The following is a 27,285-nucleotide window of genomic DNA, read 5'->3' as shown; positions in this document are numbered from 1 at the left end:
AGATAGCCAACCACGAAAAAAAGTTACAAACGGGTCGTGATGAAATTTTCAGGAAATGTTCAAAATGGGATAAGGAAGAAGTGATTAAATGTTGGAGGTGATCTGGGTCACCGTATGGATCCAGGATTTTTTTTAAAGGATTCTTTATAATTGTAAGATGGGCCGTTTTCACCATGTGTGTATAACCCCATGGTGAATGGTCAGATTGCTTTGCAAACAATACAAGACAAGGCCACCATAATTTCTGACAGATGTAAAAGTACGATCCAGATCCTGGCAATATTCTGGATACTAAGATCTGGAATATGAAATATGAACTGGGTCATCATAATTTTCAACACTGTCAGGTAACAATTTATCGTACAAGCCTGTAACTTACACCAAATTGTAGCAGATAGTCTGCTGAAAGGGAGTATTACATTAAAGTAGGACTTAAGTGTTGTGCGACGATCACAATATCCTTGGCTGAAGTCTGTGCTCTCTGAGTGCTTTTCTAGTTCATTATATGCTGCTGAAATGTGGTTTAGTTTATTGTTGCTTCAGTTGCAGCTGTTTTACCTGACTCTCATTGCAACTGAAGCAACAAAAAAGGATGTGAAATGCAAAAAATCAGTGCTGCTACCTGCTGATGTAAGACAGCGACAGCTAAAGAACCGGTGTAAAGATTTAAATACATCCAAAATGCATGAAACATGCAACAAAAAAATTAAAATAGATGTTTAATCTGTCATTTCCTTTGATTGAGTTGGTTTCAGTAACTAAGTTCAATCAAAGTTTGTAAAGTTTTTTTTTTTTTTCCCAAAAGCTTGTTTCAGTTTACAGAAATGATTTTGGTAATTTTGTTAGCTTTTGCAGAAAAATGAAAACCTTTCTTGGGGATTTATTTGATTGAGAAAAGTCAACCAAACTTGGTCCAAGAAGAGCGGTGTAGTAAAGCTGATTTACAGCTGGAGTTCAAAGAGTAAACAGGAGTGAAAATGTGTGATTTGGAGACATCATGCTGCATGTTCGGTCCATGTGCTGCTTGTATTGACCAGTTTGTTTTCTGTGACCTCTTTGTGTAACTCTCTGTCACTGAGTGATCGATTGTGAAGAACTGATTGAGATTAAACTCTCTCTGAGGACTCTCAGAGGATGTGACCTCATGTCAGAGCTTCTGTAAACAGGAAGCAGCTGTCCGTGTGGGAGGATGACATCATCTTGTTGAGGGTGGGAGTGTCTCCTCGGAGACGGTCACGTGACCTTCAGAAGCATTGCTGAGGCGAGCGTTACAAAACACAAACTCATGAATCTTCCCTGGGCTCTGAGTGTTTTCCAGTTTCCAGGAAATAGCCACAGCCGAGTGTTTTGGAGCCAACACTCAAAAAAGGTCTCACCTTCTCTGCAAAACACTCTTCAGTGTGTGTGTGTGTGTGTGTTAAAGAGTGTGTGTAACAGAGAGAGAGAGTGAGTGTCGCTCTTGTATGATTGATGCTGTTATGATGTTGTCCTGACTTGTCGCCAGGCAACTCCTCCTCATATCCTGGTTGGATGATGAAATACACACACACACACACACACACACACACACACACACACACACACACACACACACACACACACATACACACCTAACACACGAAAACAAACTCAGGCTCTAAAAATAATCCAGACCTGTTGCTGAGGATGGGTGTGATGTAATATCTGGAGCATTGTGTTGTTGTTGTATTACTAATAATATCACCTGGTTGGCAGGTAGTGCCCTGGTGTGACCTCTGATGACCTCTGCGTTTATGTAACACAAGGAGAGCAGACATAAACAAAGCAATCAAAGCAGAGCTCACACAAGTCCTGCAAAGTGAAAATACTGTTAAACCTGAAATATAAAACATTTTTGTAGTCTTTTTTTCAACTTATAGTATTTTTCTGAATGAAATACCCAGAAGATGAAGCTACTCTGTGCAAAGGATGCTGGGATTCAGAGCGATGCAGCTCAGGCTGGTGTAAAATGAATGTCGGGGGGCACTGAATTGGGTCATACACTGAACTAAACTCCTGCACTGAAGTTTGCATGTGGTTTTAAAGAGAGCTACACAGCTACACAGAAATTGCACATTGCAGACACTGCAGAATGCATGGATAATGTTATGCAGGAAAACAGTTTAATTAAGAAGATTTTTTTTTAGATTTTTTTTTGATTACTTTTTTATAAGAAAGCTGTTTTTTTATGTTTATATTGCATCCAGAAAATATATATGTTGAGCTGTGATTTTGCACTATCAGACACGAACTTTGCTACTTTTCATGTATTTCATTCTCTGGAGTGATTTTCCTGACATTTGGTGTGAGAGCCCCATAAAGGCATGAAATTGAGTTGTTGACTTGGCTCTGTCTGCAGAAAACTGGAGCAGACAGAAGCTTGGTCTCCAGGAGAGTTTCGAGCAGAGCACCAGGCTGTGGTAGCACTTAATAGGCGGCTACTAAACTACTGTATAGAGTTTGCTTGTGGCCACTTTCCAAACCATAGCTCTATCCAACTGTTTAAAAAGCAGTTCTGATCTCTATTCGTTTCCAAAACAAACACACGCCTTGTTAAGAGTCAATTCTTCACTACAGTGTGTGTGAGACTCCAGGCCAAAAGGTGGTGCTGCAGTCCACTTCAACCAGATAGTCCTCACAGTCCCTTTGAGTCATTCTTATTTCAAAAAAATTCACATAAATTTGTTTTACCACATTAAAACAGATTTTTTTTTCACTCTGAACAAACACAGGCATTGTTTTTGTCTTTAATATCTTCAAATGACATTTTTCTGGACTTGTCATCTGTCACTTATAGCAGTGTATAAAATGATCTTATTCTAAAAAAAAAAGAGGTCTGTTCTGTTGTAGATTTTTTCACATACTGAGTGCAAAACATCACAGAGACTCTGTTTTTAACTACTTCTGCACACTTCTGCACACACACTCCCTTTACACACAAGAAATGTGTGTATTAGGTCAAGTTACTTTTGCTTAAGTGAAGTAAAATGTCTCCTCCCTCTCCTCTTTCTTTAAGAACAAAAACCTGTTAGTTTTCAGAGGGATTGTTCATTTTTTTAACATCTGTTCAGATTTGAAGAATCTTTAGGTGAGGCCCAGGTTTCAGACCTTTGCTGAATTCCCTTTATAGAGCTCCTTATGGTGAGTGGTGGGTGATTTTGGACACAGCCATGGAGCTGTGGAGCAGAAATTAGACAGGAAGTGAAGTCATCCTGTTCCTCCAGAAGTGCGTTACCATAGAGCCCAGCGGTACACAGCAGAGGAGCTGTTGACGGGGAAACAGTAACAACAACTCAGAGGGATGTAGGAGCAGAGGGGAGCTCACAAACATCATTCAGTAAGGAGAGCAGGCAGAGATCAAAGTGTTCATTCATTTATAAAGATTGTGCACAAACAGGAATTCACCTTTGGCATTCAAAATTAAAGCGAAATTATCGTAAACAATAAATAACGACAGATACAAAACATACAAAACAAAGACAGACACAGGTTTGTGCGAGGCTGCAGAGGCCGTGATTGTAAAAAGAGAAAGAGTGAGTCCAGAAAGAGACTGATGAGGTCACAGCTCCATCCAGGAGGCCAATGAGGTCCGAGAGGCCGGTCTGGCGCTGGTCTGCCTCCTGAGGCCCTCTTCCCGGGTTCTAGATGGGTCTCCACTCACCCGACTGACAAAAACTGTAGGAGGCTGCGTGGAGGCCATCTCAAACCTCAGCTCGGCCGTGCTCTTATTTGTGCGGGAGGCAGGGGCCTTCCTCTTAGTCCTGGGCTGAGGGGACGGCAGCGGGAACGCTGAGACCGCTCTGTGGGACGATGTGGAGGCGTCTCCAGCACCAGCAGAGGACGAAGAGCCCAGTTTGGCCAGTGCCACCGGGATCTCCTCTAAGGACTCTGCAGAGTCTGAGTGGTACTCGGCTGGAGGGGCGGCGGCCTGGACGGGGCCTGAGGACTGAGCCAGAGGCGGCAGGGAGGCCCTCAGGGGGAACGATGAGAAAGGAAGCCTCTGTCCCAGGGACACAGAGGACAGACTGCTGGGCTCAGCTGGAGGACAAGGAGCAAACAGTTCAGATTGATGCTCTAAGAAGTAAAACGATGATTCTCCTGAAGAGGCTCAATCATTCTTTAAAATGTGTCATTTTTGGTTAAAATCTGAGAAAACTTGCAAAAATGAGTGGTTACTACTTCATTTGAAGTGCTACTTCATTTGGTTTTTGTCACTTTTTTTGGTTCATTTTGCCAAGGAACCTAATTTGCAATGAGGGTTGAATTATTCTGAGCAACAGTACGAGGAACTGATCCAAGGCCAAACTCCAGCTTACCCCTCCATGGACTCATGGACTGATCTACCAGTGTGCACAGAGGCCTGGTGCAGGTGCACCATACTCCTCTCTGGGCATGCATTTGGAGAGAGCTGTGGACTGTTAGTCATTGTTTTTCACCGTGGGGTTGCAGACTTTAGCCAGTATCCTGCTGTAGCTGATGCTATGTTTACACAGGAATGCAGTATGGTGTGCGGTACACCAGGTCGTGGCTGCGCCAGGATATTCACCACCACGCAGTCACTATCAGTGGCTTAACGACTGTCTGGACTGGCCAGAAGATGGATACAGATGGCTGTTGGCATCTGGCCTCTGCAATCGCCATGGTCTATAGCCATAGTCTGACCGTAAACAGAGCAGCTAAGGTCTTGTACTTTCTTTCTTGGAAAACACAGAGAATCGTCTGCATACGAAGAGCTGTCAAATAGATTTTCTGCATGGTCATAGCTTCAAACAAAAAATTCAAGACATTACTTGGATCTCCTGATCTGAAAAATCTACAAACAACTGAAAAGACGATGTCTCTGCAAAAGCAAACACTTCATCCAGTGGTTTTATGTACAAACTACAAAATAAGAGCCAAAAATTTAACCTCTTTAAAATGACCAGAATGTAATAAAGGCAGCAGTTGTTTTGAGTTTTTGCAGCCTGGTAGCAACTTTGTATCAAAAGTTTTGTTGTTTGATGAATCATCATGTTGGTGGTTTCCTTCATGTGACTGTGAATGAATTCCAGTTATTTTCTCCTCCAGTTTTGTTTGACTCCTGATTGGTGCATCGGGCTCCTCCTGAGGGGAGCTTACTCTAACCTCACACTGAGCGTTTGTTTTGTTGGCTCTTAAATCAGCCGTAGGGTTTTAAGAGGATGTTTAAGAGAGGAGAGAGAGAGGATTGTGTCAATGAGTCCTCACAGACTCAATGATGTGTATGTGTGTGTGTGTGTGTACCAGGAGGTGGGGCTGTACTCGCACAGCGCTCTCTGGTGACCTCTGCTGGAACTTTACGAACTTTCTTCTTCTTTTTCTGTGAACACATGAAACAGTCCAGGTTTTATTTCTTCACTGACTTTTTTTTTTTAAACTTTGGTCTAATCAGAGTGAGAGCACATGTTGGTCTTGTGTAACTGGCTCCAGTTTGACAGCTGGATCATTTGTCTGGGCTAAACACGCACAAATTGGGAAATCAAATAACACTCTGGCTGGGATCATAAAAATCAAAACTCCTAGACATGTGATATATAAATAAAACCTTTTAAAATTGTTTTAACTGTTTTTAGCTTTGGGTTAACCTTAAATTGTGTATGATTTTTTTTTCTTTTTACTTAATAAGTCATTGGATAAAAGTAAACTATTGGATCTGTAACTATCTTAACCCTTGGGTGGGTCCCTTTACTTACGACCCTTTAAGGATATCAGTAAATAAAAATTTCTTCTTCCAAAAACTGCAAAAAAAATAAAATGGATTTTAAACCTTTTTTTGCTTAATTCTTTCAATCAACTTAACTCCTAATAGAAAACACCAAATGGTGGAATTTTTTTTATTATTCAACCCTATGATACCCATGTTATTACATGTCACTGTCTCATTTAGAAAAATACATGTTAAATTTGTTTTTTTTTCATACAATGAACGTTGGAGGCTGGGAATATTTTTGCCGGATCAGGCTTAAATAAACATAAGATAAGTAATTAAATTGATTTTGATACATTTTCGCTGTTTTGCACTGTAATATTCTTAATTTACAATACTTTTAGGAAATTCCAAAAAGTCTCATCTTTAAATAATATCCCCAACCTTCCAACGTCAATAACAAATAGTACTATTTTATGCACATTTTTCAAAATAAAAACAGTGACATTATGTAATCAAACAGACATTTAAAGGGTTACAATAACAAAAAAAAATTAAACATTTGGAATTTTTGATTAGGAATGAAGTTGGTTGAAAAATCTGAGCAAAAAAAAAAAAAAAGGTAGAAAAAGATTTTAATCTGTTGTGTTTATTATATATCAGTTTTTGGCAGGGGACATTTATGTCCATCAGTCTCATTGAAGGATTGTAAATGTGCCCCCAGTGTATCGTTGACTTATGAAAAAATTAGAAATTCAAATTTTAAGATTTTTCATGAATATATAGAATATCTCCAATATGAAATGTTAGATATTTATATTATTAAATTATTTTTCGTCCTTTATCTAACCTTTCCCTTCCTATCTTCTATTGACCGCATTCACTGGAGACAGCAACAGAAGCATCTCATTGTACACGCAAACACATTCCCTGACTGTTACACAACAATAAACACTTTGAATCTCTGTTTCCTCTTCCTCTTTTTCTCTTACTTGTGTGCGTCGGTGTGTGTGTGCTGCTGCTCTGAGCTCCGTTGACACGTTGGGTAAAAGTTCCTCCTCCATGACCGGACTGGACACGGTCCGAACTCTGCCATTAGCCAGGAACCTGAAATACACACACACAAACAGGCCCACTGAGGTTACACACCTGTACAGATTCTCAGACCACGATCGTCTTCTGGACATTTGTCTGGTTAGAGGTCTTCTCCATGACTGCAGCTGCATGTTCAGAGCACGACTAAAAGATGTTACGTAGTTATAGAATTCAAATAGTGATTTACTTAAAGCTAGGTGAAGTATTCATATATTTCAAGATGTGTTTTCAGAAACACCTGAGATTTCTGCCATGCGTCTTGTGTTGTGATTTAGTTCATCTAATGCTGCTGTACATCCATCATGTGATGTTAAAAAGAAAGAAAGAAAGAAAGAAAGAAAGAAAGAAAGAAAGAAAGAAAGAAAGAAAGAAAGTTTAAAGGATAGATAAACTTTGTGTTGTGTGTCATCCTCTGTCCTCTCTGGCTCTCAGAGCTGTGGTATAAATAAAGTTTCTCTTGTCACTCGGAGCACTCAGGCTTCAGGGCAAACAGCCACATTCAGTGAAGTTATTTATGAAGTCCTTCTGTTGGACTAATACACACAGCTCCCTCCACCCACAGTTCAAACACACACACACTTTGTTTGCTTCCTAGAATCCAGGGCCAAAGAATTTCATTTTGCACACTTTGTTTTCTGCAAAGAAAAACTGTGTCCATGGAGACAGCGCTCCAGCCTCATTGTGTTATGAAATGGCTGCAGCCGGCTGTTTACTGAAACGTGACAAGGCCCGATGGGTCAGTCTCAGCCAATCACAGCAGGTTGTGGGCTGAGGCTGACCCACCACAGAGCGTCTGGAGGACTAGATTCAGAAGTGTTTCAGACTTACTCTGGCTCCGCTCGCACAGTCACAGTGGTTGGTTCCTCCACGTCCAGCTGAGGGTTGGTGTAACCTAGAGTCCCTGAGTAGTTCACGTCCTGAGAGGAGACAGCAGAGAGTTTGCTTAAAACACAGCTATAAAGATTACAGTCACAACAATTAACTTTTTTTTTTTCAAGCTTGTAGGCCTGTGCAGATTTCTTTGTTAAACATAATTAAGTAAGTAGTTTTTAAAGTTAATGGAACAAATAAAAAAACAAAATCTCACAGGTTTCAATTTGAACACCCTCCAAACGCCAAATGCAGGCAGATTTGCTGTTTCGTGAGTAAATTTCAGAGGACTTATCACCTCATAAATTATTAGTTTTCTCTTTGGGCATTTTCAGCCGTAACACAGAGAAGATAGAGCAGATTAGTAACATGCACAAAACAGGCAGAAAATTGCAGTTCCTTGAGCACCCACTAGAGGCTGGCTGCAATAACAGCAGAGTCCACATACACAGCCATTCAAAAAGCTGATCTTTACAGCAGAACTGTTTACAACCAGGTTCAAAACTGAATTTTAGTCTAAACAGACAGCACACACTGATTGGGGTGAACTTTTTCACAACTATTTTTCAGAAGTGATTAAATCTGCAAGTTTTGCCCCAGTAAGGACGTGACTGACTTGAGTAACAGGTGGGCACCCTGCAACTGTCAGCAAAGAGGATAAAGCCCTGCCTCTTTACCTCAGCCTAACTCAAACAAAGTGTGGTGGAGTTAAGCATTTCCAATCTGGCCCAAAACTCTGTTTCAGAAACAGATGTGTGCCCTCACAAAGCCCACATCCCTTCAGGACACAGACTATGGACTTAACTTCCAGGTAGTGATGCATGATTTGGGGAAAAAGTGCGATTTGCGATTAGGTAGACAATATTGCGATTGCGATTGTGCTTGCGATTTAATAAAAAAAGTTGTGTCATGATGGGTCTACAGACTTGCTTGGTTATCATGGAGAAAAATCTGAATTGCATGTGCTGACATTGCGATTGCGATATCTTCTGTTGCGATTACGTAATTGCATGTGCTGACATTGCGATTGCGATTGCGATAATCGTGCAGCCCTACTTCCAGGCCACACCCACATCTCATTGGATTTGTTTTCTATGGACCAGAAAAAAGTGTGATATCTATTTTCTGTTGTGAATCTATGATGTGCACTCTGTGCACAATCCCATCATTTGTTTTTGTATTATGTCGGTTATTTAGATTTGATTGCCTAATTTTGTTTCAAACTTCTTAAAGAACAATTAAAACTTTTAAATGTTGTTCTCTTTGTACGATGCAGAGGACTCTGTGCACTCTGTGATTTCTTGTTTATAAGTGTTGTTTGTAAGTTTTGCTGTGGGCCCAAAAACTTTTTTTTTTCACTTTGGGAACAAATACAATTTTTAGAGATGAAGCTTTTAGAATCATATTACAGCCATGCAGTGAAGTGTTTTGGAAAGGCTGTTGTAATGTTTGCTTTTTGGTCCATTAGCTCGTCACGCTGTGGGACTGATTTCATTGTAAGCTTGTTCTCTGAGGGGTTCATTTTCAGTCCAGTCTGCCCTGGAAAGTGATCTCATTCTGGGCAGAATGATTCAGAAACCGTCCTTCAGGCTGTCCATGTCTTTCCCTTTCATTTTGTCTCTTTCTGTCCGTTAATTCTTTCATGAGACCACAAGTTGAGGCTGAATAAACGTGAATAAACTCTTCAGGTAGAGCTCTTTCCATCTTTACCTCCCTTGACGTAAATCTTTAAGCTCCTGGCATGAAGTGGGAGTGGATCAACTTTTATAAGATGATCATGTTTTGTAGAGGTATCTATGGAGATATATGAGTAACATGGCATCACAGTGAGGACTGACAGCAAAGCGTATCCTTGAGAACAGCTGCTCCAAACATTTCAAGTGTCTGACTGGAACATCTGAGAGTCCCCCTCCTCTCCCCCTCCCTGCCCCAGCTCACCAGAGCCAAAATGGCTGCTGGTGGAGCCTAAGTTACCTTAATAACGTTCACTGATGGAGCCGCCGCCTCCTTCACTGATGCGGGTTTCCTGGAGTCTCTGCCATCCTGACGGTGACGCTGTCGCACGATGTACTCATAGGTGCTGAGTCTATTCCACACTGTACACACACACACACACACACACACACACACACACACACACACACACACACACACACACACACACACACACACACACACAAACACACACACAAAGTTAAGCCTCTCTGCTGCCACCTACTGGTGCCTGTTTGCCATGTTAATCCTTAATGCACCTTAAATTGATCTTTAAGAAGAAGTTACAGATCTTATAGCAGCTAAATAAAGAGTGTGAAGTGAAGCTGTTCAAAGATAAAAATGAAAAAAGGAAGTCAAGTGTGGAAAACACTGACAAAGAGAGTGAGATATTTATATTTCTCTTTAGTACCATCAAACAAAATAAAATGTCACATTAAGGAGAGAAAATTTGCTGTAGTTGATAAAAAAGGGGATGTATGTTCTTGGTCTGCCCTCCCTGTCTTACTCAGGTAGATGTGGAAGCAGAGCAGGTGACACAGCAGTACACACGACAGCAGACCCAGAGCAATGGTGACAGCAGCCAAACCAGGAATCACTCCTGCTGTGGACCTGATGGGAGCCACGGGCAGGAACACAAACCACACACCGGTCTCATTCCTCACTGCAGAAAGACAGAAACACGGATATTAACGTCACAATCTGACCTCAAAGCTTCTGTTTCAGCATCAGAGGTCAGAGGTTAGATCTTACCCAGGAAGTGTTTGTCAGTGCGAAGTTTGGAGGGATCCAGAAAGAACTCGATGAGGACGTATGAGGAAACAACCAGAACTAGACAGATCCCCAGGAGAGCGGAGATCACGCTGTGGAGGAACAACCTGCAGGGGAATGGAGGGTGACCACTAATATCATGAAGAAATATGCATCAGCTCTTATTTGTAATGTGGATCATCTGGATAGAAAAGGGTCTATATCTAGGGGTGTGTATATACTGTTCACCTGTAGAGGGCAGACAAACATCACAATAACAGTTTAAGATCTCGCACTGAGATGCAGCTTCCCTCATAAAGACAGAGATGTTCTGAGTTCTTTGAAGAACGTTTTAGTCCTCTCACACATTTATATTATATTTAGTAAGCCTATTTGTGATTTTAATGAGTGTTTAAGGCATTTTCAAATGAAAAATAAAGAAATTTAAGTTAAAAAAATTGTATTTAATGATAAAACTGACAAAACATAACATTTGTTTAAAGAGTATGGGTTTATTCAAAAAGATACGGGACATGAGTCTCATCAAGATATTGTTAACCATGACTGCTGTGTCTCTCTTGGGACTCTCCTGGACTCAGCAGGAAAACCTCAGAGCGGTAAAAGAAGTCAGACTAACTCACTTGTAGTTCCTGCTCCCCACACAGTTGTTGAGCCACCGACAGTGATGGTCGAAGTTGGCAACACACTTGTTACAGGCACTGCAGTGCTTTGACTTAGGACCCCTGAAACAACACATAACATACACACACATGGCAGGAGTCACTTACTTTTAGAAAGTCTCACTTCAGTCGAACAACACCCCATCTGCAAATCTGCCCAGTATTAAACATTGTTGAATACACAGAATTAATAATACCATAAACATTCTGCTTTTTTATGGGTCATAGCAACTCCAAGATGCTTATTCTTCTGTGTTTTTATGTCTATGTTTCACAGCTTAAAGACAGAGACAGTGGCTGACATGCACCAAATACAGCTTGGACCAGAAACTGATCCTTCAACAAGAACCACAAGGACTGCACACAGCAAAAAAAAAAATCAAAGCAAGTTTTTATCAAGCAGCAACCTCCGGTTTAAGAATATGAGACAATGCGGAAGTGCTAAAATCTGCTGTTTCTCAAGTGTCCGCTTGAGGCTGGCTTCGGAAGTACCAGAAGTCACTAACACGCCAAGCCAAAAAAAGCTGTTTTGAAAGCGTTCAAAAAACGTCTACTGTCTGAGTCGACAATTTTACTATCAGCACTCACCGTACAGGGGGTGAATTTTCTTCTAACTCGGCTTTTCAGAGGACATTAACATCACAAGCTCACCCATTCAGAGGCACAGCTCTTGGTCACATGACCGACAGGCGCCCTATAGCTGTACGGGAAGCCCTTGCCTCTACCAATATGGCGGCTATAGTCGATGTGCCTCATTTTCCGTTTCAGGAACAGACAGGTGATGTTGGGGAGACTACGTCCATGTTTTATATAGTGTATGGTTTTAATGCCTTAGTTTGAGTAAAAAGATGTTATCAGACTTAAAATGAGCCACATACACCTGACAAATCCAGAAAAATGTCTGCATACAAGATATCGAAAGACAAAAATGATGCCTAAATTGCTTACTTAAAAAAATATGCCAATGGGGCAAAAAGAAAAACATATATCTTGTATTAATATCTTGAAATTAGATATAAGATTTCAGTTTTCTGCAGTAAAATCTCAGGCATTGTTAGTCTGCTGCACAAAACATGACTTTTAAAGCTTGTTGCCTCTAAATTATCTGAAAATTTTAAAGAAGTTTTTAAAATTTGAAAATTTTCTACACTGTGAGTCAGGGAGAAACTCCTCAGTCGGCAGCTTGGTTTATCGTAAAGCTGTTTTGTGAATCCTCCTGGTTTCTCTTTAACTAATTCAGAATAGTACTGTATCTATCCTTTAATGAACTCCTGGGCAGCACAGAGGCACTCATGTGGAGCAGCGACAGGTTAATGTGTCAGTCTGGTGTGTAACAGCTTCTGGCTGTGACCCAGTTCTCCAGGACCTCCTGGGAGAAACCAGCACGCTGACCTGATTTTTTCTGAGGCATTGAGAGCACATCAGACCTCCTGCCCTCAGTGAGAGCTTTTATTATTTACACCGTGTTGAGGAACTGTGCTGCATTAAACATGCAGAGAACCAGAACATGTTAACTTAGATAATGTTGGCTTTCTCTTTTCTGGTGTGCAAGGTTTAGACACGTGAGAAGAGGAGAAAGCTCCTGAAAGTCTTGAACTATGTCACTGGTTTTTAAGATGTCACAAAGTTAAATCAGAGAAACTGACCTGCTGCATGTTTCCAAGTGTGGGATTAATCAGTGACTACAGTCCAATCATTTATTTCTGCAAATGTTCATGTTTACTTCAAGGTGTTAAGCCTCAGTGCTTGAAATATTTAGTATAAAAAAAGAAGGAAATAACCACCATAAAGTTACACCTTCATTCACATGAATTATGGTTTTGATGTTTGAGAGCCAAAAGTGACAACCAGAGAAGAGGATAAGAGAAGTGAGGAATGAGTATAGCTCAGGTATCAGGAAGCACTAGCTTGGATCTGTAATTCACATTAGCTGTGATTATATTTTGGATGCTTGTTTTTCCATCTACTAACTCTTAAAGAGGGGGTGTTGTGCCTGTTTCAGTCTTTATTCTGTCCCTCTGGTGTCCCGGCAGTGTTCCTCTCACTGGTGTTTAAGAAAACCCTTATTTTAAATGTTCGCTGAGGTCATACATGAACTCTGAGGGAGTCATTTTCTTTTTTGTTTTGCAGAGATGAAACTAACCCGCCACACAGTAGACATCTGATGGGTGTGCAGATCATGTCCGTATTGCGTCTGTCAGTCAAAGACCAATTCTGGACATCTACACACCATTCACATGAGGTTTGCAATCTGGATGTCAAACCATGACCCCACTTGGACGTCAATATGCAGTTCAACATTTAAATGTTGGCTTTTTGGACATCAAGTGGACGTCAAGTGGACGTCTAAGCAGGAGTGACTGAGTGAGTGGGTGAATAAGATCACAGTGCAAATAGTCGTTGAAAGGACGTCCTTTTAACAACATTTTTGGAAGATTAATTTTACGCGCTGGTTTTGAATAAAAGTAATATTTTTTTGTTTATTTTTGCATATGTCATGTTTTCCATTCTAAAATCCTGATTTTTTACCCTGTAGAAGTTAATTTTCCTGTAGTTTCATTCTGCTCAGCAGCAGGTTTGGAGTGAAAATGTATAAGGCTTTTGTATGAATTTACAGTACTGAGAAAATCAACTGAAGCTAAACGAAAATGTAGAGAAACAGTTTGCCACCTTCTGAAACTGGACTACAGTTGAGCACAGAAACTAGAAGTTGTATAAAAAAAAGTAAGAATGCTTAAAACGGCTGAAGTGGCAGCAGTAGTGACGATAGCTTAGTCCACAGGAACTTGACTTTGAAACTGCAAGGACGCTGATTCAAGTCCTGGAATTGTCCAAAATTTACAAGTACTGTGGACGTCATAAATAGATGTTCAGTGGACATCAGAAAAAGATGACGTCATGAGTAACAGTCTGCACCTTCAGGAGACGAAAATTAGACATCCAAAAATGACGCTAAAGCACGACCTTTGAAAGTCTCTTTGTGCAGTGAGGACCATTGCTATAAGTGTCGTCACCCCCTGATGGCCGTTCAAAAAAAACATGTCCAAAGCTTCACTTTCAGAATCTAAAGCTTGGGTCCACCTCTTCTTTTGAGGCTATGATAGATACTAACCTTTAGGTCTCTAAATGTTGTAGATGCAACTACTTGAAAACAACAACCAGCCTGGCAGAAGATGACGTGAAAGCACCTAAAGACCAGAGGTGAGGATGTTACTATGGATGATTAACACCCACACTGACGCGCTGCAGCCTGCAGAGACCCTCTGACATCCACTGAGAGACGTTCAGCTGGGATATGATGACACAAAGTCAGGTAAAACAACACGTCTTCACTTTGCTCAGGAGTTTCACATCTTAGAAACTCACACATGCACTTCTTAAGCTAATGACTGACATTCAATCTGTCCCTACAAAGCTTTATATAGCTATAATCTAACAAGAAGATGCTTAATTCATACCAAATGAAAAAACACTTAAAAGTTCTTCAAACATCTACAACTTCAGTTCAATTAACCCAGAATTGTAAATAAGAAATGCTTTATTATTAATCTCCTCTGCCTTGTTTGGTTTGTATGTCTCCAAATCAGATCATTCTGCTTGAGTGAGTGAACATGCACACGGGTCATGGCTGCAGAAAAGATGACATGTTCAGTGAGTTTGGAGGAGATTCTGGCTCTTCTATCCCAGATCTGTCAGACCGAATGTATCAGAGAAGTTTCTGACGTGATAGAGAAGTTTTTCGGGGTTAATAAAAAGCGTACTCACACGTCGACCTGGCAGAGGTAGCAGTGGCAGTTCTCAATGACGTGGGCGTGCTTGGAGCGGTCGAAGACGGGGACTGGACCTTTGTCGCTCTTTGTTCTGACGTTGTAGTCGGCGGGGTCAATGGACACAGCCGTGACGTGGACACACAGGTGACAGACAAAGATGATGCCCGTACACTGAGAGCAGCTCAGGATTCATACACAGAGGAACAAAAGCAAACCTGTTTATTCATACATTTACATTGTTACACATCCAGCATCATCAGCCACACATCACATATTTTTCCTTCTGCGGCTAAAACTCAGTGTTTCTGATGTTGGCTGAATCTTTGAGCTCAGACAGAGTCGTCAGACATATTTCCATCCTCATTCATCATTTATAAATAATTTTAAATATTTTAAACCCATCTTTGTTCGTCTACCAGGTCACCGTCTTCTTAATGAAGCATTGTGCCAAATGGATACACCGAAACAATCCACATCACGGAGGCCAAAACCAAAAAGGAATCCACCACTCTGCTTTCAGATGTTTTAAACTTCACAGAGAAGTGGTTTGTTGGGTATCATATCCCTGCAGAAAGGACTGGACAGGACATCAGTCCAGTTCTGAGGTCTTTACACTGGCTGCCTGTTTGTCAGAGGATAGATTTTAAGATGCTCCTGCATGTTTATAAAGCAATCAGTGGATTAGGGCCAAAATTTATCAGTAATCTTCTGATCTGGTACGAACCATCAAAACCACTCAGGTCATCTGGATCAGGTCTGCTTTCAGTCCCAAGGGTCAGAAGCAAACATGGAGGAGCAGCATTCGCCAAATGAAAACCTTTTTTGCCTTTTTATCTTTATACTTGAACTAAAGTATTTTCTTCTAGATGACTTTTCATTTTCTTTTACTATGTTTTGCTGACCTTTTTAACGACTATATGTCTCTGTGAAGTACTTTAGAGTGCCTTGTTGCTGTGCTGCATGAATAAACTTGCCTTGCAGAGTTTTAAGCAATTCAGATGTAATTTTTGTCAATTAACATCTTAATATTAGACATTTTTCTGTACTTGTCAGGTGATTGTGGTTCACTTTAAGGTTAATGTGATATTTTCTCCTCAAAATGAGACCAAAGAAATCCTTAGATTTTTTTTTTTTTTTTTGCAGTGAAGGACTCCTTTTATCTTTTTCATTTACTAGGGGAGGTTGGAAAGGACAGCTCAAGGACAAAGTGCAAGCTGACATGCACTGAACACAGCTGGGACTGGAAATCAATACTTGGGCGAGAGTAACAAGGACTGCACACTTACAAAACTGAAATCTTCTTAAGTGTTGACATCTTATTTTGAGTAAAAATTGTTGATTAAACTTAATGTCAGCCACATTTACCTAACATGTCCAAAAAAAATGTCTTATTACAGATGTTTGCTCTTGGCAGTCCAGGCATCATTTTTATCTTTGAACATCTTAAAATAAGACATTGTCCTGGACTTGTCAGGTGAATTTGGCTCACGTTAGGTCCAAAAGGACCATTTTTACTCAAAATAAAACACAAACACTTGATCAGATTTCAGTTTCTGTTGTATGACAGTCACAGCTCATGTTAGAAGAAGAAAGGTAGGAGGAAAGACTAACCCCCATTAAAATTTTGTAGTCTTTAAATCACAGAAGCTTTATTCAATGAGCAACCTCCTATGCTGTAGCTTTTTAATGATACATTAATAAAATACCAAAAGAGCAGAGATTTTCCAGAAAAACTTGAGTCAAAGCGGAGTTTTCAAAACCTAAGGGTTGAAATCATTAACTTTAAGGGTTGGCTGTGAAGTCTTAAGTTCATCTGCCAGCTGCATTTAGGGAAAGCTTTCTCTATTTGAAGAGAAAAAGTTGGAAAATTTTGAAAACTGAAAATTATTTTTTGTTATTTATGTGTGATGCTTAGGATAGCAACAACTATGGATGTTTTTTTTTTATTTCTGGGGGAAAAAAAACACCTACCAGGGATGGTTTTGGTCAAATCTTGAAGCTTTTACATCCGTCCTATGTACTGCTACTGGTTTTACAACAGACATTTGGATAAAAGTAGGCTATTTCACAAATATAATGTGATTTTATTTGTGATAAACTGAACATTAACGATATCTCATAGTTTAATGGTTTACTTGATTTAGTTTTGGAACCAAAAAAATTGTGCAGAATTGAAATCTTGGCAATTACAAGAACCAGATTTGGACAGTCACAGGATGGCTAACGGGGAAATAATCTTCTATCTTTATGGCCTGTTTTTCTTTATGTGCCTCGGTGTAAGGATACGATGTAGCCTGCTGGGATCCAGTGTGCAGGCAGCAGTGGGACAAACACACCAAAGCCTGTGACAGCGAAGTAGACATAAAGCAGCCAGGCCAGCAGCTGGAAGGGGTGCGGTGGCCAGCTCCACCCGTTTGTCCTGGAGCAGAGAGGCACGTCGGCTCTGTGCGAGTCGTTTTCCCCAACCGGCGCTGTGCGGTTCGGGTTCTTACTGCACACATCCATCCTGCAAACAGATTGGGATGAAGTTTTCACATGACATCTGCAGAGAGGAGCTACACAAAGAGCAGCTTTGTGATGAAATAACCATCACTGAGGAAAACAAGCAGAACAAGAGGTCAAATAGAGCACAAGGTCTGAGGATATTTATACACAACAACAAACAGGAGGTAGCCCAGCAACAGGCTGAGGAGGGTCATACACAGCAGCTCTTAATGACATCAACACACACACACACACACACACACACACACACACACACACACACACACACACACACACACACACACACACACACACACATGTTCAGAGCTCCAATCACTTTCCAGAAGTTTTTCATTATGTTTGAATATTTATAGATCTTCTTGTTTTTTCTTGAGGTAGAAAGACTAAGGGGGAAATATGATGGCTTAAACAACTTAAACAGGGGTGCTGTTGGCCTACAGGCCTGATTGGACACCTTTAAATCCAGTTATCCAATTTAATACAGGAAAAGATGCTGGACAACAAAGTCTGATCCATGGAGGCTCCACCTCACAACTTCAAGGACTTGGAAGGATCTGCTGCTAGCATGTGTGTGCTGGAAATCTAAAAATGAAAGACTCTCCAAATTATTTGGGAGTTTTAGTTAGGCCTCTAGTGAGCTTTGCAAAGCAGTCTGCACCAAGGCAAAGATTCAGCGTTGTGTTTATTACCCACATAGAGATGACTGCATCCTTGAAGAAAACTGGAAAGTTGTAATGGAAATCAAATAGCTCTTTAACTCTGGTCAGTTTGTTAGCTTCGTCTCATGGTAAGAACATATAAATCACAGAAACCTCTGCTTCACCTTCTGAGGTCAAGAGGAGTCGATTCTCAGAAGGTCAGGGCAGTTTTGATCCTGAATTAATGAAAAAAGGAAGACTACGTAAAATAAAACGGCTGGTGTTGCACTGCAAAAACTGAAATCTAGGCAAGTGTTTTTGTCTTTTTTTTTTTTTTTTTATTCAACTAAAATGAGACACAACAGTGGTTTGAATTCCAGTTTTTGTAGTGTATTATTGGTGGTGTACACTGCAGTGGGAGCAAATTTGAGTGGAAGCTGCATTTCTCACTTTATTACAACACTGCCATTGTCTGCATCCCACATCTTTCTTCAAGGCAACAAAAAATACTCAGAAATATAACTTTATAAAGAAGTAAATAATGCTTTTTTTAAAGCAGAGAAAGTCAGATATTGGAGGCAGTGTGAATTCCAAGAAACCAACAACAGGCCTTTATCCTGAGAGTTCCTCACGATGAACTTCATAAAGTACTAAAAGCACATTTAGCAAGGACACACTAGAGCCCTTTAATGTGTTATTCTTAGGATTTTCATGCAAGATGTGCTGATAAATACATTTTTTGTCATCTTGAGTTCTGCTTTAGATGGTTACATTCTCTACCCTCCACACCTCAGGGATGGAAAAATACAACAAAAGGGACTCTGGACCAAGTGGTTCATGTAACACCCTTATGACAGAGTCTACAGAGGCAACAAAGAGCTGTGTGGTTCTGTTATTTTCAGTAATTTGAATCAGACCTTGACTCTTTCTAGTAGCTCTCTGATGTGTTTTCACATTTTAAGTCTCAGTGACTTTTTGTGCAAACTGCTGTCTAAGAAAAAAAAGAACTTCAAAAATATCAATTAATCTCTCTCTATTTTTATAGCACAAAATAATGAAATAATGTATCCTAAACAGGTCTAGAACTGCAAATAATATTTCAATTACAGAAACCCAACATCAAAACAAGATAAGATGTCTGATCTCATCTTAAGTCATTATGAATACAAAATAATAAAAAATAAAAATAATAATTATAATAATAATAGTAACAATGGTGATAATAATAATAATAATAATAATAATAATAATAATAATAATAATAATAAGATGAAAAAATATAAGAGAAAAGTCCATATTAAGTCTATATCTGCCTCTGTTATCAGCCATATTTTAATAATCCACGTTTTACTGAATGAATAATCTGGAGGTTGATAAAAGAAAAATACTTAAGTATTCCTAAAACTCATTAATCGATCAATAATAGATTGAAATTGAAATGTGATCAAAACAGTTGATCCAGATTCAAATATACCTCAATTTGAAACGTAAACACGTACACATGACAATATCTAAAGATCCGTTATCCAAAAAGAAGACGGTCTTACCTTAGTAGCTCGGGTTAACGGGACTCGGGATGCTGGTCGGCCCTCCGGTTCGCCGCATCTTATCTCACCCCCGTGACCGGGCCTGACCGGCGGCGTCGAGCCCCGCCGTACCCCGGACCGGGTGGACCAGGCTGCCCCTTCTGCTACTCTTTGGCTTGGCTTTCCCCCTACTCAGACCCCCGTCCTGAGAACCGCAGACCCAAGTAAAACAGTCAAAGGCCAGCCGTTAACTCACATCCATCCCGGCTGAAGACCTGGTTCGTGTGCTGCTACATTATGTGAAACAATTATGGGATGATATTAAGATAAGTGATCAGTTAGCGTGCTAATCGTGTCACTACAAGCGCGATATCCACTAGCTTTGTTAGCCGCTCACGACTGCTTCCATAATAGCTTTCTAAGGTTCCAGAGAGAGACTCCTTGGTCTTTAGGGTCAGGCAGCAGGCAGAGACTCTGGATGCTCAGCGTTAAACATCTTTTTCAACATTTAACAGCCGCTGTTGGTTCAAGTGTGCGCTAACAGGCTAGTTAGCCCGCTAGCCCTGCTGCTGCTGTCTCCTGCAGTCTCCAAGCCATGTACGCCGTCTCCTTGGTAACGCTCCAGGTCTGCTGTAATTGGTCAGTGCTGCTGCCCCCGCCCATTCCCCCATATAGACTACAAATTGATCTGAGCTCAGACTTTCCAAACCGAGACCTGTGAGGTGTGGCAACGTCCAGCAGGTGGAAGCAGCCGCATAGACACAGTTAAACCCGTTTTTTGTTGTTTTTTTTGTTTTTTTTTTTAATTAACTAACTCGTATCTATTCTAAAACAATGAGTTTCTACAACACAGCAGTTCAAAGAGCACACTAGTAATTTGGTGCCTCAAAAAATAAATAAATAAATAAATAAATACAATTGGATAAATATACCTTTTTTTTATGGCTGATCCCACTTTTAAAAACAATCACCTTAAGTTTTTTTGTTAAATTTTTACTCATTTTTAAAGTCAAAACTGGTTTCAGTTTAAGATTTTTAAAAGTCATAGAAAGAGCAAAAAACAGCTACATCACTCTTCTTGAAGCCAACAGTTCAGTTTAATGTTATTGAACACCCAGGTACTTGTAAGGTTTGTAGAGTTTGAACAGGAACAGAGAACATTTCCCTGTGCTGCAAAGAACCAACTAAACTGTGTTTAATGCATTTGGTGTCTACCCCTATATTATAAATCACACAAGTGCACAAGTTGGCAATGAAATCAACAAATGTAGCGCTGTCCGTGGTGCTGAAGCAGAGGAGATTGACAGCATGTCAGACAGAGAGAGAGAGAGGGAGAAAGATATACCCTTTAAATTTTTTCCTTTGACCCCTGAACCATGTGAAGAGGACCCTCCTATGTTCAAACTAGAGTTGGGTAATACTGGGAATTTTGGTATTGATCCAATACCGATACTGATACAGATACTGATACTTTTTTAATACTTAAGGTTGATAAATCATCAAACTGCTGACCTTACTGTGTTGTTTATGTATTTTTATTTATTTATTTTGGATTATGAACCTAGGGCAGAATCTGGGCAAAATTTAAAGGTGACTACAATTTACTTTAGTGTCATTATAAACATTTCTGTTCAGAAACAATACAACAGTTAAAAAAAAAAAAAAAAAAAAAAACACTGTTGTGTGGAATTCTTAAGAAAAAAAAAGTGCAAAAATTTAAGGTAAAATCAAAACAATATATTTTTTGAGGTACAGAGTTAAAGACTAAAATAAATAAATAAATAAATGAAAGTTCACCCATTATTGCACTCATTTTTTAAAATACGAAAGTATAAAAAATTATCACACCAGAACAAATTTTATAAAAACATTTCAAACAAACTTCTTTTTTGGAGTCTGCTTGCTTGTTTGCCCGGTGCCGCTGAGCCATGTGATGGTGCATCACAAAAAATTGGGGGGTATCAATAGTATTTATATTTGTAGTGATCTGCTCACCTTTAGTTCAAACACTTTAGGATTTATCATTTTAGCATTTACTGCACTCTTATCTTGGTGATTTAGACTGAAGCTAGCCTCACTTGACAAAGGCTAGTTTATGTTAACTCCAGGTGCTCTAAAGCTTTACCACTTTTGTCCCTCACACCTTGACCTCGATAGAGATAAGGAGTGAAGAAAACACATCAATCCCTCCATTTTCAGAGGAGGACCATAAAACCCGAGGGAGGTTTGCAGTTTACTCAAGTGTCCTGGAACCACCCCTCTGCATGCCAGCTTTAACTGTCCATCAACCCACATGCAAAGAGAGAAAGCAGAGACTAGGTGAAAGAGGACAGGAAAGAGTGAGAGGCCTGCATTATCTGAAGTTCACCCCATCAGTTAGGGTTCGAAACCAGTCATTTTACCGTGTCCAGCCCCTAAACTACTCTTTTGATTGGCTTGGATTTAAAACAGAAAATGGAAAAGAGCAGAGATCCTGAGTTTACAAGATTCCAAAGCCTGCATTGATCAAGAGCGTTTTCTCCAGGGATTGCATTGCAGCCACTGTATCCTGCTCAAAGTTTGGCACTCTTTGGTCATTTAAACCAAAACAAGAAAAACCCTGTGTTCAGAAACACCTGATAAAACTTTAAAAATTCTATTAATGTAAGGCAAATGTCTGGTAAGCCCACGTTGGACCACTAGAGGGAGACATAGAGCATCAAACTCAGAGGCTTGCTCTCTCACTGGTCGATTCATTTGGAACAGATGCTCACATTAAGTCTGATCCATCAATGTTGAAATAAATCATCTCTGTGTTCAGCATGTTGCTTCAGCTCTGTATTAACAATCATACTATAAAATTATACGACTGTAAAACATTCAGGGGACCGTTTTCAGCATGCAGCTGCTGGTACTTAAAGGCATGATGAATATGTTCCTGGTTGTACCTTTCTTCTTAGAGTATTTGAAAATTAAAGTAGATAAGATAAAAGTCTTGATAACTGATTAATCTGCAGATAACTAATTTCTCAGTTATAAAGTAGAAAACGTGAAAGTACAAAACATGCCTCTTTCATCTGGATCATGTGTTTTCCTCGGGTTAAATCACTTTATTTTTCTGTTAATGATCCTCTTTCTCTCCCTGAGCGGAGTTGAAGAGGTTAAATGTTTCATCACCATAAAAACTTCCTCCGGGGTGAAGGGCCGGTTAAACTGCACTTCATCGGCTTTAGCAGAAAATCTGTTCTCTGAGTCTTTATTACCGTGAAAATGGGACGACTCCCACATGGAGCCCTGGATGGAAAACATGCAGGAATCCATGGTTTGTTCTGCTGTAAACTTTTGGCTGTTAAAGACCCTGAGTCAGCTGACAGATGTGGGTCCCACAGGGGCCTCCAGCGGGTACTGACCACAAACAAGGGCCTGAGTTTCCCCTGAATCAGAGCGAGAAGATGTGGCCGGTCTGCAGGTTACGTAACAGCGTCCAGAGCCAAGACGGAGGGAGTCCTGACGGGGAACCACGCTCTGACTGCAGAGCTGAGCCTGCAGCCCTCACACTCTTTGAAGCTCTCAGCTGTGCTTCACTTCAGGCTCCTTCAAATAAAACAAATAAAAGCAGCGTGGGTCTTTGTTCCCGGTAAGTCTGGAAGAGCAGCAGTGTAAATCAGGCTCAGAGTGTGACCTGCAAACTCCTCACGTGCTCCACAGAGGAACCAAACTCCAGTCAGCTGAGTTCAACTTCATAAATATCTGTTTAGAAGGATAAACTATCAAAATGGAAAGATCCAGAAGTTCTAAGAGACAAGTGTTTGGAAAGAGCTTCAGAAATCAAGTCCAAAAACACAGAGAGGATCAACTCACTGGATATATTCAGCTGACATTAATAACTCCAGGGTGGAAATGATGGATTTCCGTGATGCTGTCATATCTTTATTTTGTGATTTCATACTATGAGATCATATCATGTCAGTGATTGATCACAGGAAACTGTCTGAATAAGCTCATTCTTTAACTTCTGACAGATAATTCTGCAAGAATACATCGCCTGGTTTGAATAAATCTCCAAACTCAAACAACAATATAATATCTGAGAGCAGCAGCTTCATCATGGAGCTGTTAGATGACACGAGCTGTGATAAAGAACATCTGCCAAGGCTTCTTGACAGCTCCCGAAAAGTGGAGCCAAAACCTTTAGAGCTCCCTGACAGTGAACAGGCTGATTCATGTCTATGTGTTTAGTTTTTCTTCATTATTCGAGTCTTTATACAGAAGGTTCAATGTAATGACTGACAGCTCTGTGGGCCAATGAGACTTCTGCAGCACTGTGTGCACTGGATTATCAGAGCAGAGGAACAGTGACCAAACACACCTGAGATAGCTCTGATGTTTCATCCACCTGGTAAATATGTGTTAAAGTTTGCAGGAGTGAAATGCAAAGCTGTGTCAAAAGATCAGAGAAACAAACTCAGTCAACTTGTCCAACATGGCTGAACAGGATCACACAGCCTGCAGGATAACAGTGTCTATAGCTGCATATTGGAACTTTTAATACCAGTTAAAACAGTCCCCAGAACCATTGTTCCTCTGGCCCGGGGTTGCAAAATACCACCAGAACTGTAGAGGGAAGTAAGAGGACAATGAAAGCTATCCAGCAAAGCTTAAACCAAACATATATGAGGCTGTGTATGCTCGCATTTGTTTGTTTTGTTGTAGACGATTGACTCAATGAGGCAAGGTTAACTGCAAATTGAACTGCCCTTTAGGGATTAATAAAGTCGTCTGAAGTCGTCATCTGAATCTGGAGACAGACAAGCTGTGTAGCACTGCAGTTAGCCTGTCAGCATAGAGGACATGCAGCCTGTGCTGGTTTTGATCAATGTTTTGATTTGTTGACTTTTAAAGGGCACAAACTCTAGATAAAACTCATCTAAAGCCAGTCGAAGCTGTTTCTAAAAGCTCCAAACAGTTCTGAGCTGAGAAACGGCAGACTGACTGCTCCCCCTTCTAAAGCATGAAGATGGCAGATATGGAGCCGTGTTGGAGCTTCAGAAGGAGCCTGTTGATTGAGCTTCCTCATACAGCTTTAGATCATCACTACACACTGACCCGATGAGGAGATTACAACACCAAATGTTACGTACATCAAACAAAATATGGATACATTCCCCAAGACTTCTGTGTTTGACCAGACTGGATTTCCACTGTCACATTCAGCGGAGGGTCTCCAGTTTACATGGTCACTCTTTAAACTGGGAGCTGACAGAGACACATTCACACTATCAGGCTCAAAGAAGACCATTGTTGAGGAGGTACTAAACCAAGTCCATCACAGCTGGGAGTCAGTTTATTGTGAACACAGGGAGGTAAAAAGAAAGACTCTGTGGCTGCTCCACCATTTAGAAAAGCCCAGCTTTCAGGACTACACAAAAACTTCCTCTCTACTAGATCATCCTACTTATAAACTACGCCATGCTACAACATAATTTCTGTGACTGTTTACATCTAGGTAGTAGAGCTTTAGAGCATCTAGATGTCAGAAAAAGATAAAAGATGGAAGAATGGAAAAGTTTGATTGCATTAACAAGGGTCTAGTCAGTGTTTAAAAGAAGCAAAATTCAATATTATTGCAGGTATTTCTGTTTATTCTTTCTTGATCTGGTTTCAGACACCCTTTCCTCAGCCCTGAGCTGTGATCTAACCAGCTCATGACCCCACAGATCCATTCCTCCACCGCTTGCTCTGCTGATGATATAACTGATCCGGGTTGTCTGCCAGCCTGACAGTGACCCTCATCTCAAACTGAAGAGTCCTCATTAAAGAGCCTTCATTAGCGGGGACAAAGCAGCCACGAAAGCATGAGCTGCGATCCTGGCACACACGGGACATACCAGGTTCTGTCCCTCCAGGTCAACCTGTCCTGGACTCAGACTTCAGATCACAAACACAAGGAGAGGGATGAGTTCTTATCCACCTGGAGTACAAACTGAACGTGTTTCCTCCACTGTGAGCCAAAAACAAAGGACACAAGTTCCTTTCAGTGGTCATCATGGGGGACTCACGAGAACTTAGACCAACTGAGCATGAGGTGACATAGGTTACGCTCTCGAGTACTGTTTTTCACCACAGATTGAAAAGGGTACAAACTGACATACGTCAGGGTGCAACCAACACACTTTCATAGCTGGTTATGAAAGAAGCTGAAGTTCGTGTACATTTGGATACCAAAGACACACTTTCAACACCTTTCCTGCTCTATCTTAAGGGTGAGAAGCACAAAACCTAGAAATATTTATTTGGATATTTTTCCCTGAGGATGATGCTACGCTAACAAAAGCCTCAAAAAGACAGCTGGAACCCAGAAACACACTCAGTTAGGAGGACAAGGTGTAAACACTGGATTTCATTCAGAGTTTTCAGGTAGTAGTGAAGGATATGGCTGGAGGAGGGGAATCAATAGGAAAACATGTATTAAAGGCATGCACAACAGAAAATCTGAGCTACATTTAGCAACACAAAAATCTAGCCTGGACTGATTCTTTCAGAAAGGCTCTTGCAGGGAGTTGGTGATCGCTTTATGGTCAGTCTTTTCTATCTGCTGTGGTCTCTGGATTGCCAGTGCTGAGATAAAGCAGGACCACAATGGACTGGATGAAAGTAGCTATTGGCTGTCATAGGAGTCATTAAATGACATCACCCCAATTGACTATTTGCAAACTCAAACATTTTTTTAATGTCAAAATATCAACCCTCCCCCTTTATCCGGACTTGGAACCAGCAAAAGTGATCCAAAAGAGACACATGCATGATTGATTCATTTGCACCAAGTTGCCTGCTCTGGCTGCAGCTGGGAGGGACTTCTGCACCGGGTCTCCAAACTCCAGAAAAAGTCGTTAGATTTTATGGTTATGTGAAAAAGAGTCACTAGAGCAGTATAATCACTCTCTTAAGATAGAGATGGACCAGGCACAGGTCTAGTGAAAGTTTCCTGTTACAGGCTAACTTAACAGGATGAACTCTGGTAAGTGTGAAGGTTTTAGCTGCATCCAAATGAATTTATTCAAAGTTGCTTTGAGCTGAGCTGAGCTGAATGATGTGAAGCGGGTTTGAAAACTCCAGTTTATCAGAAATTCATATTTTTAGAAGCATGTGTAGACTCCAAAACAACATCTTCATGCAAGAACAGTTGGAGTTCATCACCCACACATTAGCAGAGCAGAGAGAGCTTTGTGCAGCTTCTGCAGAGTTTAAGAGATTCTCTTTATCTGGTTTCTGAGGACAGTCAGCATTCACTGCTCCTCAGCCAAAGCCCCCTGATGCTCAGAAATTGAGCTGCATACATAAAAGTTGACCTGACTTCATGTTTTAGCAGAAGATCATTCACACATGTTGTGAAGAACTTCCAGAGAAACACATTAAGATATTAGGAAAACAGCATGTGCTTCTCAGTTGTACGATATCAACACAAGAGCTCTGATTGAACAATCACACTTAAGCTCCATCCCCAGAGAGGAAACATAAAACAGATTGTTTTCTCATAATCATTCAGTCTGCACTGCCGCCAACACATGACAGATTTAAGCAGAGTTATGTCTTCACCTTAAGACTCTGGACCAGCAATTAGAAGAAAACATGAACAGCTGTTTTAGATAATATCTGCCTTCCTGGATGGATGTATAAGTTCTGACTCCACAGCGCATTAAAGAGGAGATATAATCAAGATCCTGTTTCACATCAAATCATCCTGAGTATACAGTGAATTAAGTAAATAGCATTTCACTGGACAGACTCCAGATCTGA

The 27,285-nt window shown here is 40.5% G+C and overlaps 1 protein-coding gene across 1 annotated transcript; it reads right to left on the bottom strand.

The window, feature by feature from the left end:
- Window positions 1–3,123: 3,123 nt before the first annotated feature.
- Window positions 3,124–20,134, bottom strand: zdhhc1 (zDHHC palmitoyltransferase 1). The gene is made up of 11 exons (XM_074667300.1): window positions 19,531–20,134; window positions 17,127–17,346; window positions 14,836–15,011; window positions 11,032–11,133; window positions 10,394–10,518; window positions 10,149–10,304; window positions 9,623–9,744; window positions 7,607–7,695; window positions 6,676–6,790; window positions 5,281–5,356; window positions 3,124–4,056 (listed from the first exon to the last, which is right to left on the bottom strand). Exons 2-11 carry the CDS (start codon window positions 17,343–17,345, stop codon window positions 3,578–3,580), a joined length of 1,659 nt encoding a protein of 552 aa, XP_074523401.1. The 5' UTR covers window position 17,346; window positions 19,531–20,134; the 3' UTR covers window positions 3,124–3,577.
- Window positions 20,135–27,285: the final 7,151 nt, after the last annotated feature.

Source organism: Halichoeres trimaculatus, unplaced genomic scaffold (genome assembly GCF_033239565.1).
Source record: "Halichoeres trimaculatus isolate MK-OKI-2021-1 unplaced genomic scaffold, fHalTri1.1 fHalTri1_scaffold_3, whole genome shotgun sequence".
Lineage (NCBI taxonomy): Eukaryota > Metazoa > Chordata > Actinopteri > Labriformes > Labridae > Halichoeres > Halichoeres trimaculatus.
The sequence above is the reverse complement of the archived record's forward strand: the minus strand, read 5'-3'. Positions and strand labels throughout refer to the sequence as shown.